The sequence below is a fragment of the Schistocerca serialis genome, chromosome 3, assembly GCF_023864345.2.
Source record: "Schistocerca serialis cubense isolate TAMUIC-IGC-003099 chromosome 3, iqSchSeri2.2, whole genome shotgun sequence".
Lineage (NCBI taxonomy): Eukaryota > Metazoa > Arthropoda > Insecta > Orthoptera > Acrididae > Schistocerca > Schistocerca serialis.
In genome coordinates, this window is record NC_064640.1 from 561,471,668 (window position 1) to 561,488,594 (window position 16,927).

The 16,927-nt window shown below is 37.1% G+C and overlaps 1 protein-coding gene across 1 annotated transcript in view; it reads right to left on the minus strand.

The window, feature by feature from the left end:
- LOC126470456 (calcium-dependent secretion activator-like) overlaps positions 1-16,927 on the minus strand; it is a 1,485,604-nt gene that overhangs the window by 163,819 nt on the left and 1,304,858 nt on the right. Inside the window, exon 26 of the mRNA XM_050098305.1 lies at positions 7,792-7,947. Within this exon, the coding sequence (XP_049954262.1) occupies positions 7,792-7,947 (156 nt within the window). The remainder of the gene's footprint in view (positions 1-7,791; positions 7,948-16,927) is intronic.

Genomic DNA, 16,927 nt, shown 5'->3' on the forward strand with positions numbered 1-16,927 from the left:
TTAGTTCAGGAGATATCAAGATTTGACTATACTACAATTTCACTGCTATGCAAAAATACATGTGTCAAATTGAAGCTTAGGGACTAACAGCCTAATGAGTTATGCCGACCAATTGCTCCTGATTCAGAGAATTAGTTTATTAAAATTGATTGTTCAAAGGTTATTATACAATTAAGATCAAATTGCAAGATCACACCCATTTTTGTAGCATGTTATGTAACTAAAATCTGTTTTGATAATATTGTAGACAGAAATTTTGTAAACACATTGATGTTGTACTAATTCTCATATCTTGGATTTTGAGGGAAACATTCTAGACTGAAACTTTTGTTAAATAGTTTATTAACAGAAGCTCTTTTGGGTGCTAAGTAAAGTTAGTTGCAAATGAATTTATAATATCAGAAGTAATGGCTTCTGTTTTACTAAAAGTGGGTAAATTATTTTTTACATGAAATCATTAGTCATAAAAATCTGGTCTATTTAACTCTATAATATCACTCTTCAGTATTATTATTTTATTACTCTTCTATATATCTATTCATATATCTCACAAAAATAACATGAGATTCAAGCTCACATGGAGACTCATCAATAATCATTCTCTCTGTAAACTATTTGTGACTGAACAGAAAAAAGGGGAATTTAATGGTAAACAAAGTACCCTTCACTACACTCCAGATAACAAAGTTAATATTGCATTGTCATCCAGTTCTGAGCTATGATGGAATTCCCAGTCTGTAGCTCAACAAGACATTAGTTTAAAATCAAGTGTTGAATTTATACCAAACACACAAAGAGACAGAAAAGGTAGTGACCCAATAAAAACAGCTTTAAAAGGAATACACCCAAAGTCAGAGACATTAAAAGATAAGGAAAATTTTCCTTCTCAAAAGAACAAGAGGCTGTTAAAAGTTATAGTTCAGTTGTATCTTAGTTTTTTTTTTCAGGTCAATCATATAATGCACCATGCTTGAATAATTTGTTGAAAAACAATGTTCTACAGTCATGGACTGAGGAATGTGAAAATGATTTTAATGACTTAAAAAAGCAGTTAATGGACAGTAATGTGCAGAAGCACCCAAATTTTGCTTCAGCTTTCAGTATGTCAAAAGATAAAGTTGTTTTGGTCTGGGGTGGTAGAATTTCATTGGTTGAAAGAGAATGTACCATATAAAACCATAATATTTGCTAGGAGATCCTTATATACCCATGACAAGCATTATTACATCTCTGAATTAAAAGCACCAGCTATTATTTCTGGATCTGAAGAAATAAAGTATAATGTTTTGTAACATAAGACTACTGTTTTCACAAACCATTTAGCCTACAGAAGCATCATGCAAAATGATCCATGAAACTTGAAATTAACTACTAACTAACAAAAACAATAATATTTGACAAGTTCCTTGGTACATTAGGTGGTGAGAGATGGGAACATGTAATGCACCCAGGAACACTGTTTAACATCATTTCATTGATTCAGGCATTATGGTGTGTGGAAGCAAAATGTTGCATGGGTACAGTGGCTTCCAAACCTTTCAGCATGGTATATTCATCAATCAGCATTATTGTGATCTGTGCTCCTTCCCCATGTGTGTCTTTTCAGGGATGCATTCAGCCCTGACATCATTTTTATGGATGACAGTGCATGGCCACATAACAGTGCAGCTGTAGGAGCTCTTGGAACCAGAGGACATTATGCAGGTAGACTGGTCTGCCTGTTCCCCTGACTTAAATCCCAGATACATACTGCAGCACATTTATATTTACCAGTGACCATCCAGGGTTTATCAATGATGCTGGTGAAAGAATGGAAAGCCCTACTACAAGAACTGCTTACCAACCTTGTGGCTAACAAGTGATCACATTGCAGAGCATGTACTACTGTCTCTGATCATCACACAACCTATTAACAACCATGACCCACCTTTTGAATTGTCAACGGGACCATCATAAATTGTAGTCACTTCAGTGTAATTACTGTCTTTGAATAAATTATCTTTTCTGTGGATATCATTGAGTATTTCCTCCAATTACCTTCTGTACTATACTGTATCAGTTCTTTCTATTTCTACTGCAAGTTTAATCAAGCTGTGTTACTTGTTAGTGACACATCATATGAAAGTTACTATTGACCTTAGGTTGTGCACACCAGTGTATAACTGTATGTCATTGTAAACTCAGAATTAAAAACTAGATCCCACATAATGTTTAAATTCAAATGTGTTTACTGTATGGTGACCAACAGTTACATTGTGATTCATCCACTACCAACTTCTGTTTCCCTGTAAGTGTACCACAATACAGTAAGTAAAAGCATTTAACACTAGGACCGCTGAGTGGTCAATTTGACCACTTTTTATATTTTAACGTGTTATTATTCGGTCAATTTCTAATCTATGCTGTTGTGAGTTACTGACTTTTCCTAAATGTTTATGTAGATCATATGAATAGTCCAATATTTATTTTATTTTCATTAGTTTTCTTTGAATGACCACTTATACTTAAAACAGCCGAGTGGTCACTTTGACCACATTACATGTATATTTGAAACAGATTATTTAAAGATTGTTGTGCGTCACTCCCCGGATTTATTCTTAGCACTCGTCAACAATGTACTAAATATGTTGGTTGCTGAAGTTTATTCGCACTGTTTGAATTTAAGAGCTCAACAATGCAATATTTCATTTATTGTTTGCCATTGGGTTTTGCATAAACAAGACTGATTATTTGAGTACTGGTCTCAGAGCAGTAGACATGGCTCAGATGTCACAGTGATACAAACCACGGCCACGGCCACTTTCAGATGAAGAAATTGTCAGCCTTTTGTATGAATCAGATGCTGAAAATGATCCTGAAGTTGAGGACCTTGTGGAAGATTCTACAGATGGAGATTACCAACCTGTCGCTAATGTAGAGAGTGACAGCTCCGAGACTGAAGATGAAGGTAATTTACATTCACTTTTATTGTTATTATTATTATTATTGTTATTATTGTTACTACATGAATAATGATCACTATTATAATAGATCTGACACTTCTACTGCTACTTCTGTTACTGCTATTTTATTGTGTGGTATGTCATTTTTATAATGAGTTGTAGCTTTCTAATTGTCTCTTTCCTTATGCAGTTGCTGAACCAGGACCAAGCAGTAATATAAACAATGCTAGAGAAGGACCTACCCTGGGTAACAAAAGAACTGCACCTCCTCTAAGTGGACCAATACAGAATCGATGTAGAAGAGGAAAACGAAGTAAGGGTTCACTTCCAGAACCTGGCTCAAAACTCCTGGGGAAGGACAGGATCACGGAGTGGACTGTAGCAGACTGTGGGCGAACAACTTTTCCCCAGCAGAATCAGGTGTCCGTATTTGCAATATATGCCGAATAAGCCTGATAAATTCTGAATCAAATTCTGGCTTCTAGCAGATGTAGAAACAAAATATCTTTGTAATGGGTTGCCTTATGTAGGAAGGAGCGAACAGTGGGCACCTAATGGGAAACTTCCAGAACAAGTAGTAATGAAGTTGGTAGCTCCATATCGCAATAGGGGGTGAAATGTGGCTACTGATAATTTTTTCACTACGGTCACACTTGGGGAGAGACTGGAAGAAGAGAAAGTCTTGTCAGCACTATCAACTGTGCAAGAAAAGAAATTCCGAACACTATAAAAAAAATGAAAACTCCTCTTTATATGTCTGTTTTCTTGAAAAGGGAAGGTGGGACTCTGACTGTTTACCAAAGGAAAAAGAACAAAAATGTTCTTCTCTATAGCACCATGCACACAGATGTAGAAATACAAAATAATTCAAAACACCTTCTTGAAACAGTGAGCTTCTACAACAGCACAAAATTTGCTGTAGATGTCTTGGACCAGATGATGAGGAAATATTCTGTCCACTCTGCTACTCGTCGAGGGTCTGTACATGTATTTCACAATACCCTTGATTTAGCAGCCACCAACGCATGGATCATTTTCAAGCTAGTGACAGGGATCAAAATAAGGAGGAGGAATTTCATCCTAAATCTAGCAGAAGAATTACGTAGAGCCTATATAGAAACCAGAAATCAGGAAAGGATGCCAAGGGATGGAAAAGAAAAAGAAGAAAAGGGAAGAAAGAGAAGAAGAGGAAATTCCTGCGAAAGTAAGAAAACTAAGCCAAATGAGGAAATGCAGAAAAAAGACAAATGAAGTGTGCAGTAAATGCAAGAGATATGTTTGTGGGCCGTGTACATATAAAGTAATAAAGACAGTAGTTCGTAATGCTTGTAAGTAGGATTAGATACTATACATGGTCATATTTTATGATTGGTCTTTCTCTTAACATATTCATGGGTACTTAGTTTCTCCAGCAAGATTAATTTCTATTAATTTTAAAACTACTGCAATACAATTAGTATGGTTGCAGATCAATATTGTGAACTATGTTCTTTAATATTAGTAATATTATGTTACCATTGTTGTTGTAAAATACAATGATACTGTTACTAAACATAATTAAAGTGATACATTGTTATCAAGGTCATTCTTATTTACATTAAACAGCACAGCATGTACTTACAAAGAAAGTGGTCACTTTGACCACATCGATGATTCTAAGTATAGTACTTGTTCTGGCTGTTCTAGTGTTAAGTTGTTATAATATATTTAACACATAGTACAAGCTATGGACACTAAATAAAACATGTATTACCTACAATCATAAAGAAATATTTTGTCAAATTTTCGAGATTTGGTTTCTTGTAGACTAATATGTTTAGGGACACTGCACTGATTACTGAATTGTTTTGTAATTATTATGGTCTGTGGATGTTCATCTTCACAAATCTCCTTCCTATGATTATTTTATAGTATAAACAGTTATTAAATAAATGGTCACATATCTACATCTACATCTACATCCATACTCTGCAAGCCACCTGACGGTGTGTGGCGGAGGGTACCCTGAGTACCTCTATCGGTTCTCCCTTCTATTCCAGTCTCGTATCGTTCGTGGATAGAAGGATTGTCGGTATGCTTCTGTGTTGGCTCTAATCTCTCTGATTTTATCCTAATGGTCTCTTCGCGAGATATACGTAGGAGGGAGCAATATACTGCTTGATTCTTCGGTGAAGTTATGTTCTCGAAACTTCAACAAAAGCCTGTACCAAGCTACTGAGCGCCTCTCCTGCAGAGTCTTCCACTGGAGTTTATCTATCATCTCCGTAATCCTTTCACGATTACTAAATGATCCTGTAATGAAGCGCGCTGCTCTCTGTTGGATCTTCTCTATCTCTTCTATCAAACCTATCTGGTACGGATCCCACACTGCTGAGCAGTATTCAAGCAGTGGGCGAACAAGCATACTGTAACCTACTTCCTTTGTTTTTGGATTGCATTTCCTTAGGATTATTCCAAAGAATCTCAGTCTGGCATCTGCTTTACTGACGATCAACTTTATATGATCATTCCATTTTAAATCACTCCTAATGCGTACTCCCAGATAATTTATGGAATTAACTGCTTCCAGTTGCTGACCTGCTATTTTGTAGCTAAATGATAAGGGATCTATCTTTTTAGTAATAAAATTCAGATAGTGTTGAGGAGGCAGAGATTGTCTCTCTTTCAGTTAATAAAAAGTGTCAATGTCAACAGGTAAAAGCTAATAGAAATTTGTGAGTCTTTAAGGAGATTGATGCAAAAAACATACAACAACTTCAGCTATAACTTAGTGAAAGGTCATCCCAAGAACCAAAGAAAAATCTGGTCCTATATAAAATTGCTAAGCAGATCAAAGGCTTCTATCCAGCTATCTAGTCACTTGTTGACCAGTATGGTGTGGTGGCAATAAAAGGCAGCAAAAGGAAAGCTAAGATTTAAAATTTTGTATTTAAGAATTCATTCACACAGGAGTATCTTACAAACATGCTGTTGTTATACCACCACACGGACTTTCATATGGAGGACATAGTAGTAGGCATCCCTGGAATAGAGAAGCAACAGAATGTGTTAAAAACAAATAAGTCATCCAGTCGGGATTGAATACCAGTTTGGTTACAGAGCTGCAGAATTAGCCCCTTACTTAGCTTGCATTTATCGTGAACCTCTCACCCAGGGCAGAATTGCAAAAAAATGGTTCAAATGGCTCTGAGCACTATGGGACTTAACTTCTGAGGTCATCAGTCCCCTACAACTTAGAACTACTTAAACCTAACTAACCTAAGGACATCACACACATCCATGCCCGAGGCAGGATTCGAACCTGCGACCGTAGCGCTCGTGCGGTTCCAGACTGTAGCGCCTAGAACCACTCGGCCACCACGGCTGGCTACAGAATTGCAGTCAACAGGAAAAAAGTTCAGGTGACTCCCATTTATATGAAGGTAAAAGAATGGGCCTATATAATTATAAAATTCTTGAACAAATTCAGAGAGTGAATGTGATAAATTTCCTTGAGACTGAAAGCTTCCGTCCAGAAATCAGTATCAATTTAAAAAGTGTCACTCTTCTAAAACTCAACTTGTACCACTGCTATTCATTTCCGTTCCTGTTCCACTTGCAAATAGAGCAAGGGAAAAACAATTATCTATGTGCCTCGGTATGAGCACTAATTTCTCTTATATTATCTATGCGGTCCTTGCACAAAATGTACCTCGGTGGCTGTAAAATCTTTCTGCAGTAGCTTCAAATGATGATTATCTAAATTTTCTCAGCAGTATTTTGTGAAAAAGAACATCTTCTTCCCACCAGATATTCCCATTTTATTTCATAAAGCATCCGCATAATACATGTTGATTGAAGCTACTGATAACAAAACTAGCAGCCTGCCTCTGAATTACTTTGAGTCTACACTGGACCCACAGATGCCTACATGAATGATACCCAGAGCATAATGCAACCACCACCAGCTTGTCTGTCCCCCACAGTACAGGTGTCAAGGAGCTGTTCGCCTCGAAGACAACAAATTCATCCCCTGCGATTGGCATGATCAAGAAGGTAATGGGATTCATCAAACCATGCTACACTCTGCCACTGTGCCAATGTCCAGAGTCAATAATTACATGTTCTTCTCAGTTGTTATTCCTGATGTTGTGCTATTAACATTGGCACATGTATGGGTCATTGGCTGTGAAGGCCCATTAGTATGAATATTCACTGTACTATGTGTTCAGACACAGTTCTGCTCTACCCAGTATTATAGTCTGTTGTTAGTTTCACACAGTTCACCACCTGTCCTGTTTTATTAGTCTGCCCAGCCTACAAAGTCCAACATCTGTAGTGAAGGGCGATGACTGAACCCCATGATGTCTGGATGTGGTTACACCTTGGTTTCTCCACATGTTGAAGACACTCACCAAAGCACTCCTTGAACACCTGACAAGTCATGGATTTTCTGAAATGCTCATGCCAATCCTCTGGGCAATAACAATCTGACCTCAGGCAAACTCAGACAGATTGCACACCTTCCCCATACTGCACATGGACAGTGCACTCAATGATACTACGTACACTATGCACATGTCTGCCTATGAGTCATTCCTCACTCATGTCTAGCTGTTTTTAACCGTCATACCTAACACTGTTCTTACAACACAACATTTTCAGTAACACTATCATCTCTCAGCTTCTACCATCTTTAACACTGGTATCACAGTATTCTTCTTGATGTCTGATGGCAATTGAATCTGAAATTTTCTTAATGTATTTAATGCAATTAGAATCACCAAATGAAAAAAAACATGCATTACATTCTTACAAGTTTATTTAGTCTGACATAACTAGAAAACAAATTAAGTAACTTATTCCTTACCTTTGGATACATGATTCTATCATATCACATGCCATAAGCTTCAACCTTTGTTCTAAATGTTGTCTGAACTCTGTATCAGGCCAGTGGAGATCTCTTATAAAAGACTGAAGGGCATCTAGTTTCCAAAACAGATCTTCTGAAGTAGCACATCCGTTCCTGGAAAGAACAACAGCCCTTACACTTTATTCTACCACCAAGAGAAAAATTAATAATAACAACCACATAAACTACAGACTGTTAAAAAAGTGTTCCATATTTTTGAGGGTTGTAGTATTTACCAAAACAAGAAAAAATATCCAGTGGAGATGGGCTCAAAAACACGTGCCTCAAGAGCTATGAGCATTTGTTCATCTTCATTACTCTGAAGTTCATTGTTATTACAAATTACCTATAGAATGCACTAATCAAATTAGTAAACAATGTAGAATACATTATTCTGTTACTGTGAACCTGCAGTGCTTCTGCGTATGTTTCAGCACACACAACATAAGCTTGATGGTTGAATCCACTTTTCAGACAATAACAGAAGACCATGTCTGCTGTTTTCCATGTGTAATAATAGGCTTCCATATGCTGGTAAGTACAAAGCTGAAACAATAATCTAAAAGCATTTCACAAATTTGTGAAGGCCTTTACAAATGTCTGCTTGTGTCTGTATGTGCAGATGGATATGTGGGTGTGTGCGAGTGTATACCTGTCCTTTTTTCCCCCTAAGGTAAGTCTTTCCACTCCCGGGATTGGAATGACTCCTTACCCTCTCCCTTAAAACCCACTTTCTTTCGTCTTTCCCTCTCCTTCCCTCTTTCCTGATGAAGCAACTGTTTGTTGCGAAAGCTAGAATTTTGTGTGTATGTTTGTGTTTGTTTGTGTGTCTATCGACCTGCCAGCGCTTTCGTTCGGTAAGTCACATCATCTTTGTTTATATATATATATATATATATATATATATATATATATATATATATATATATATATATATATATATATATATATATATATATATATATATATATATATATCACCCTTTTTATAATATTAAAGAATACTTTGATTTACCACACTATTATACTATCTTTTAAAAACTGTTACTCTTTATTGTATTATTATGTACTGCATAAACTTTGTAGAACTACTATTTAATGCTACACATTGTACTACTGTGCATTGTATATACTTTATCTTGTATCAAATTGATGAAAACCATATCATTGTGAAACAATTTATGGTGAATAAAGATTTTTGATTCTTGATAGATCAATCAAATCTAAAGGCTGTAAATTCAACTAAATACATGTTGTGAGGAAGGCAACCAAAGACTGTGTTTTATTGGCAGGACACTTAGAAAATGTGACAGACCTACTAAGGAGACTGCCTACACTACTCTTGTAAATCCTCTTCTAGAATACTGCCTCACAGTGTGGGATCCTTGCCAGATAGGATTGACGGAGTACATCGAAAAAATTCAAAGAAGGGCAGCATGTTTTGTATTATCACAAAATAGGGGAGAGAGTGTCACTGAAATGATATAGAATTTTGGGTGGACATCATTAAAACAAAGGTGTTTTTTGATGCGGAGAAACCTCACGAAATTCCAATGACCAATTTTGTCCTCCGAATGCGAAAATATTTTGTAGATGGCGTCCTACATAGGGAGAAAATATCACCATGATAAAATAAGGGAAATCAGAGCTCATATGGAAAGATGGTATACAAGATTGGAATAATAGAGAATTATGAAGGTGGTTCGATGAACCCTCTGCCAGGCACTATTCTTTTTGAATTCAAGCCACATCTGGTCTACACTTACACAGTTAATGCTGTGCTCAGCATTCTGCTGTGGGCAGGTCCTTAAAGTTCGTCACTACCTTAGTCAGTACTTACGAGATTAGGGGTACCGATACAGAAATTACGTGATGAATTACGCAGCTGCTGAGCTCCAAGGACAACATACCACCACAACAAGGGTTAGAATATGATAGCACAGAAATGATCCAGTTATGCTCTGCCTTATAGTCTGTCACGGCACAAGTGCACATACTGAAGTAGCTGATTACAGAATGACACCACTACTGTTAACCTCACTTCCCTGTGCTCCACAATGAAGAGCTGGATGACTCTGTAGAGATTTCACACCTGAATAGGATTGGTTTTGCACAACATTAACTGAGTGATTAGTTTCATTTAATGCAGTTTATCTTTGTAGTGTTGCAGGTAGTTATTTGGTTCCATACATCATTTTTGTGTCAATGCCTCTGCACATGTGCTATGTGATTTGTTTACTACAATACTGCAATTTTGCTCTATAATAAAGTGAATGTTCTTTGCTCCACACTGAAGAGCTGGATGACTCTGTAGAGATTTCACACCTGAATAGGATTGGTTTTGCACAACATTAACTGAGTGATTAGTTTCATTTAATGCAGTTTATCTTTGTAGTGTTGCAGGTAGTTATTTGGTTCCATACATCATTTTTGTGTCAATGCCTCTGCACATGTGCTATGTGATTTGTTTACTACAATACTGCAATTTTGCTCTATAATAAAGTGAATGTTCTTTGCTCCACACTGAAGAGCTGGATGACTCTGTAGAGATTTCACACCTGAATAGGATTGGTTTTGCACATTAACTGAGTGATTAGTTTCATTTAATGCAGTTTATCTTTGTAGTGTTGCAGGTAGTTATTTGGTTCCATACATCATTTTTGTGTCAATGCCTCTGCACATGTGCTATGTGATTTGTTTACTACAATACTGCAATTTTGCTCTATAATAAAGTGAATGTTCTTTTGAGTATTCTTTTCAAGTATCAATTCGCCCACAACTGCTACACCTCTTCCACCATAATACTTTTTACCAGAGTAGAAAAATACTGAAGCTTTTTTGTACTTCATTTTATATATCATCACTAATGTCAGTACTGGCACATCATATGTGTTCAGTCGTTGAGTGAGCCCCTGGAAACAAAACTGAATGTGAAAAATATAAATGTAAATATTTAGAAAATCACTCTTCATTTCTTTCTCATATTAGATCAGTTTATACGCATTTGCTAAGTATTTTTACTGTATGAAAACTTTTTAAGTCATTTACATAGCATACATACTTACCAAAGCATTGCTCAGGCATTGCCAAGGTTCAGTTTCTCTTCTTAACCGCTGTGAGTAAGCTCAAGGGTGTTTGTTCAGTAGGGAGGGGCAAGAGGAAATGTGGCTAGTAATACGTGGATTTGCACTGGTGGTAAAACCAGCTCAAAAGCGAGTCACATTCAGAGGCAAATGCACAGATTGACACAAACTGAAAGGCTGTAGCCCACAACCAAAGCAGTTAACAGATGTGTTGTCATTGAAATGGAGTGATTTCCTTACAATCGCTTAACAATGTATTCATTTATTTATTCTGCTTTAGTGTTCATACAGGTATTCATCTGTTGTGGGAATTTGTTTTTCAAGGTGAGTGGACAGGGTTCAATATCTTTAAGAACCAAATACTTCAAGTTTAATGATGGAAAATAATTGTAAAATAAAGAAGCTTGATAGGCCAATACGTTAGCTCATATTAAAACAAGTGCATACAAGCTGAAGTAAGATGTTTTGTAGGTCTTATAATGTAAGTGTATACTGCATAAAAGAAATAGTGGGATTTGTTGCTGCATTTCTAAAAGCTATTTTGTTTCAATGCTTGCTGTTTGCTAAGGGTAAAGATACAAGCTGGACATGCACTGGCATGTCAGATCTAAGTCATCAAATGCAGAAGGTTGAAAAGCCTGAGGAAGCTGCTGAACATAAGAATGCTTATTTCAGTTTATCAGTCCATGGAAAAATAGAAATTAGGCAACAAATTAGTTCAGTTTTCAGACAGTATATAGAAAGACACAATGACAATGTAAGGGAAAATCACTGTGTTCATTCCAAAATAATTTAGTGCATTAAACACTGTGGGAGTTTGAATTTGTCTTATGTGGACATGATGCATGCAGGTGTCCAAACAGTTGTAAGAAAAGAATATCATTTTTCATGTTATATGCTTTGTTATGCATAGCTACTTAACTAAATTCTTGTCCAAGCTACAAGTCAAAATAGATAAGTTATATTTCTCTTAAGTACTACAGGATTGTAGAGGTAACAATATTCTTCTCTCATTTACATCAAAGAGTGGCTGTTCTAGATGCAATTGTAAAATGAAGAGTCCCCTGTGGATCAGCACAACATGGAACTTTAAACTGAGAATAGTACTTACAGTTCATGAGAATAAAGAAGCCATTGTACAGTGTCTTCAGCAAAGTGAACATCCATACCAGCAACCAAACAACAACTATGAATCAAGTGTATGGTCTAACATTGAAAACACAACAAAATTTTCCTATTGGTTACAGTTATTTTGTAAAATAGTGTCTCTCCTGTATATCTTGTACTGCCAATTACAAAAGCGCACCAGGAATTCCGTCTCAGTAAAGCAATCAATAGGATCATTCAAAAATGAAATTTTGAAAATTACAGACAACATTGATGATATCAGAATTGAGAAAAAACCAAATGTAACAAATAGAAGATAACAATGACACATTTATAACAAGGAATGTAGAAGCAAACAGAGTTTGAATTCTCCAGCTATTTACTGGCCTCTAGTTACTCCTGATTACAGTACATTTCTTCCTTTCTGAAAGAACTTGCCTATAATATTATAAGCATCTCTGTTATGTTTCTGAAAATAAACAGAAATTTCTTAGTGATTGCTCTCTATAGTCTAATTAAAGGTGCCAGACAGCTATGTTTTGTTTTCTCCATGTTTATAGCCCTATGGAAACTTACTTCCTGCATAAGCATTGTGTTAAAGTTGGAATACCACAGAATGCTGACAGACAGGCTGTTGGTAATACAATGTGGGTGAGAAGTCACTGTAACTCTGTTTAGCATCAAATGTCATTGTGCAGATTTGTAGCTATGTTACCATGGTGGGTATGATTGGTCATAGTTATACTACTGAGGAGCACTTAGTGACAAGTGTGCATGTGCACAAATGACAACACACAGGGCAGAAAATAAGATAGATTATGGGAACATTCCAGGAAAGATTTAATGAGGCTCCACCATGGAAGATAGCACTCCTGGATTGGGGAAGATGTCCTTTTGCTATTGGCTGTGTCAAAGACAGGCCACAGAGTGAAAGGAAGAAGACACGAGAAGAAACGCATGCCAGAGTCTCTGGTTTGATTGAACAAATTCCTATGAAGTCAACACATAAACATGCTTCGGAACTCTGTGTACCAAGGGCACCAATGGAAGATCACATGAAAAAAGACTTTGAGGTCAGACCTTTTCGATCAATGTTTGTAAATGAGTTATTGGATAAAGACCAGAAATAGTGCATTTGACCATGCCATGCTTTGTTAATTCCATTTCCAAAATGCAGTGAACAATGCCAAGGTTATGTTTTCAGATGAATGTACCATTTATTGCAGCTCACATGCTAGAAATAGTGTCATTTGAGCCAAGTTAGAAAGGAAAGCACCTTATGTCGGGATATGGGCAGTAAAGACATCAAAACGTCTGCCTGGACCATACTTTTTTGAAGGGACTGTGAATACCACGAATTATTTACACAAGTTACAAACATAGTTAATGCCTCAGCAGGAGGAAAGGGGCCTTACAGAAGGCACATGGTTGCAATGAGGCAGGGTGTCTCCTCACTATGGTCTTGCAGTGTGTGACTTCCTAAATGAACAATTTCCTGGTTAGAGGATAGGTCATGGTTTATCAGCAACACCAACTCCCTCAAAATCGCCACCTAGAGGTCCTGACCTAACCCCGCCTAACAACTCGTTATGGGGAGTCATTAAGGCACATGTATTGTCATGCTCCAAACAAAGAACTGCATTATGCTGTTGAGCATGCATTTTGTACTATAACAATGAACATGCTCAAAAATATGTCATGAGGAACATGGAGGTATATGGAAATGTGTTTACAACATTATGAGGAGCATGCTGTTACATTAGACACTTAATAGTTAAGAACTTCTGCTAAAACAAATCAAATGAATTAAAATTCGATACTAGGGAGAATGAGGACTTCTCGCTCACCCTGTACATGGAAGAGAGACTTGTGGGCACTACTACATAGAAAGTGAGACTGAGCTTGAATGTGGTTAAGACAGTGTCTTCAACATTTACACAAGAAGGTTATATTTATTAAACATCAAACATATTTGAACAGCCAAACAATTAACATTGAGATAAAAATATATTTACTCAAATGTTCTGGATATTGATTTGATTGGTGCTAACCTGTTGCAAGAAACAATTATTCCCCTTCAGAATGATAGTTACTGGTTCTATACATTTTACTAACAACTACTCCTTTTTTCCTTTCACAGTCTTCCATAATTTCTTTTTTCTCAACTATCAGTACCTAATTCTCTCCCCCTTCTCTTTTAACTATGTCCCTCTCCTGCTTTGCCTGATACTTCTGTTCTCTTGTCGATGTTGTTGTTGTTGTGGTCTTCAGTCCTGAGACTGGTTTGATGCAGCTCTCCATGCTAATCTATCCTGTGCAAGCTCCTTCATCTCCCAGTACCTACTGCAACCTAAATCCTTCTGAATCTGCTTAGTGTATTCATCTCTTGGTCTCCCTCTACGATTTTTACCCTCCACACTGCCCTCCAATTCTAAATTGGTGATCCCTTGATGCCTCAGGACATGTCCTACCAACCGATTCCTTCTTCTAGTCAAGTTGTGCCACAAACTTCTCTTCTCCCCAATCCTATTCAATACCTCCTCATTAGTTACGTGATCTACCCACCTAATCTTCAACATTCTTCTGTAGCACCACATTTCAAAAGCTTCTATTCTCTTCTTGTCCAAACAATTTATTGTCCATGTTTCACTTCCATACATGGCTACACTCCATACAAATACTTTCAGAAACGACTTCCTGACACTTAAATCTATACTCGATGTTAACAAATGTCTCTTCTTCAGAAACGCTTTCATTGCCATAGCCAGTCTACATTTTATATCCTCTCTACTTTGACCATCATCAGTTATCTTGCTCCCCAAATAGCAAAACTCCTTTACTACTTTAAGTGCCTCATTTCCTAATCTAATTCCCTCAGCATCACCCGACTTAATTCGACTACATTCCATTATCCTCGTTTTGCTTTTGTTGATGTTCATCTTATATCCTCCTTTCAAGACAGTGTCCATTCCATTCAACTGCTCTTCAAAGTCCTTTGCTGTCTCTGACAGAATTACAATGTCATCGGCGAACCTCAAATTTTTTATTTGTTCTCCTTGGATTTTAATACCTACTCCAAATTTTTCTTTTGTTTCCTTTACTGCTTGCTCAATATACAGATTGAATAACATCGGGGACAGGCTACAACCCTGTCTCACTCCCTTCCCAACCACTGCTTCCCTTTCACGCCCCTCAACTCTTATAACTGCCATCTGGTTTCTGCACAAATTGTAAATAGCCTTTCGCTCCCTGTATTTTACCCCTGCCACCTTCAGAATTTGAAAGAGAGTATTCCAGTCAACATTGTCAAAAGCTTTCTCTAAGTCTACAAATGCTAGAAACGTAGGTTTGCCTTTCCTTAATCTATTTTCTAAGATAAGTCATAGGGTCAGTATTGCCTCACGTGTTCTAACATTTCTACGGAATCCAAACTGATCATACCTGAGGTCCACTTCTACCAGTTTTTCCATTCGTCTGTAAAGAATTCGCATTAGTATTTTGCAGCTGTGACTTATTAAACTAATAGTTCAGTAATTTTCACATCTGTCAACACCGGCTTTCTTTGGGATTGGAATTATTATATTCTTCTTGAAGTCTGAGGGCACTTCGCCTGTCTCATACATCTTGCTCACCAGACGGTAGAGTTTTGTCAGGACTGGCTCTCCCAAGGCCGTCAGTAGTTCTAATGGAATGTTGTCTACTCCTGGGGCCTTGTTTCGACTCAGGTCTTTCAGTGCTCTGTCAAACTCTTCATGCAGTATCGTATCTCCCATTTCATCTTCATCTACATCCTCTTCCATTTCCATAATATTGTCCTCAAGTACATCGCCCTTGTGTAGACCGTCTATATACTCCTTCTACCTTTCTGCTTTCCCCTCTTTGCTTAGAACTGGGTTTCCATCTGAGCTCTTGATATTCATACAGGTGGCTCTCTTTTCTCCAAAGGTCTCTTTAATTTTCTTGTAGGCTGTATCTATCTTACCCCTAGAGAGATAAGCTTCCACATCCTTACATTTGTCCTCTAGCCATGCCTGCTTAGCCATGTTGCACTTCCTGTCATTCTCATTTTGAGACGTTTGTATTCCCTTTTGCCTGCTTCATTTACTGCATTTTTATATTCTCTCCTTTCATCAATTAACTTCAATATTTCTTCTGTTACCCAAGGATTTCTACTAGCCCTCGTCTTTTTACCTACTTGATCCTCTGCTGCCTTCACTACTTCATCCCTCAGAGCTACCCATTCGTCTTCTACTGTATTTCTTTCCCCCATTCCTGTCAATTGTTTCCTTATGATCTCCCTGAAACTCTGTACAACCTCTGGTTTAGATAGTTTATCCAGGTCCCATCTCCATATATTCCCACCTTTTTGCAATTTCTTCAGTTTTAATCTATAGTTCATAACCAATACATTGTGGTCAGAGTCCCCATCTGCCCCTGGAAATATCCTACAATTTAAAACCTGGTTCCTAAATCTCTGTCTTACCATTATATAATCTATCTGATACCTTTTAGTATCTCCAGGTTTCTTCCATGTATACAACCTTCTTTTATGATTCTTGAACCAAGTGTTAGCTATGATTAAGTTATGCTCTGTGCAAAATTCTAACAGACGGCTTCCTCTTTCATTTCTTAGCCCCAATCCATGTTCACCTACTATGTTTCCTTCTCTCCCTTTTCCTACTCTCGAATACCAGTCACCCATGATTATTAAATTTTCATCTCCCTTCACTATCTGAATAATTTCTTTTATCTCATCATACATTTCTTCAATTTCTTCATCATCTGCATTGCTAGTTGGCATATAAACTTGTACTACTGTAGTAGGCATGGGCTTCGTGTCTATCTTGGTCACTATAATATGTTCACTATGCTGTTTGTAGTAGCTTACCCACACTCCTATTTTTT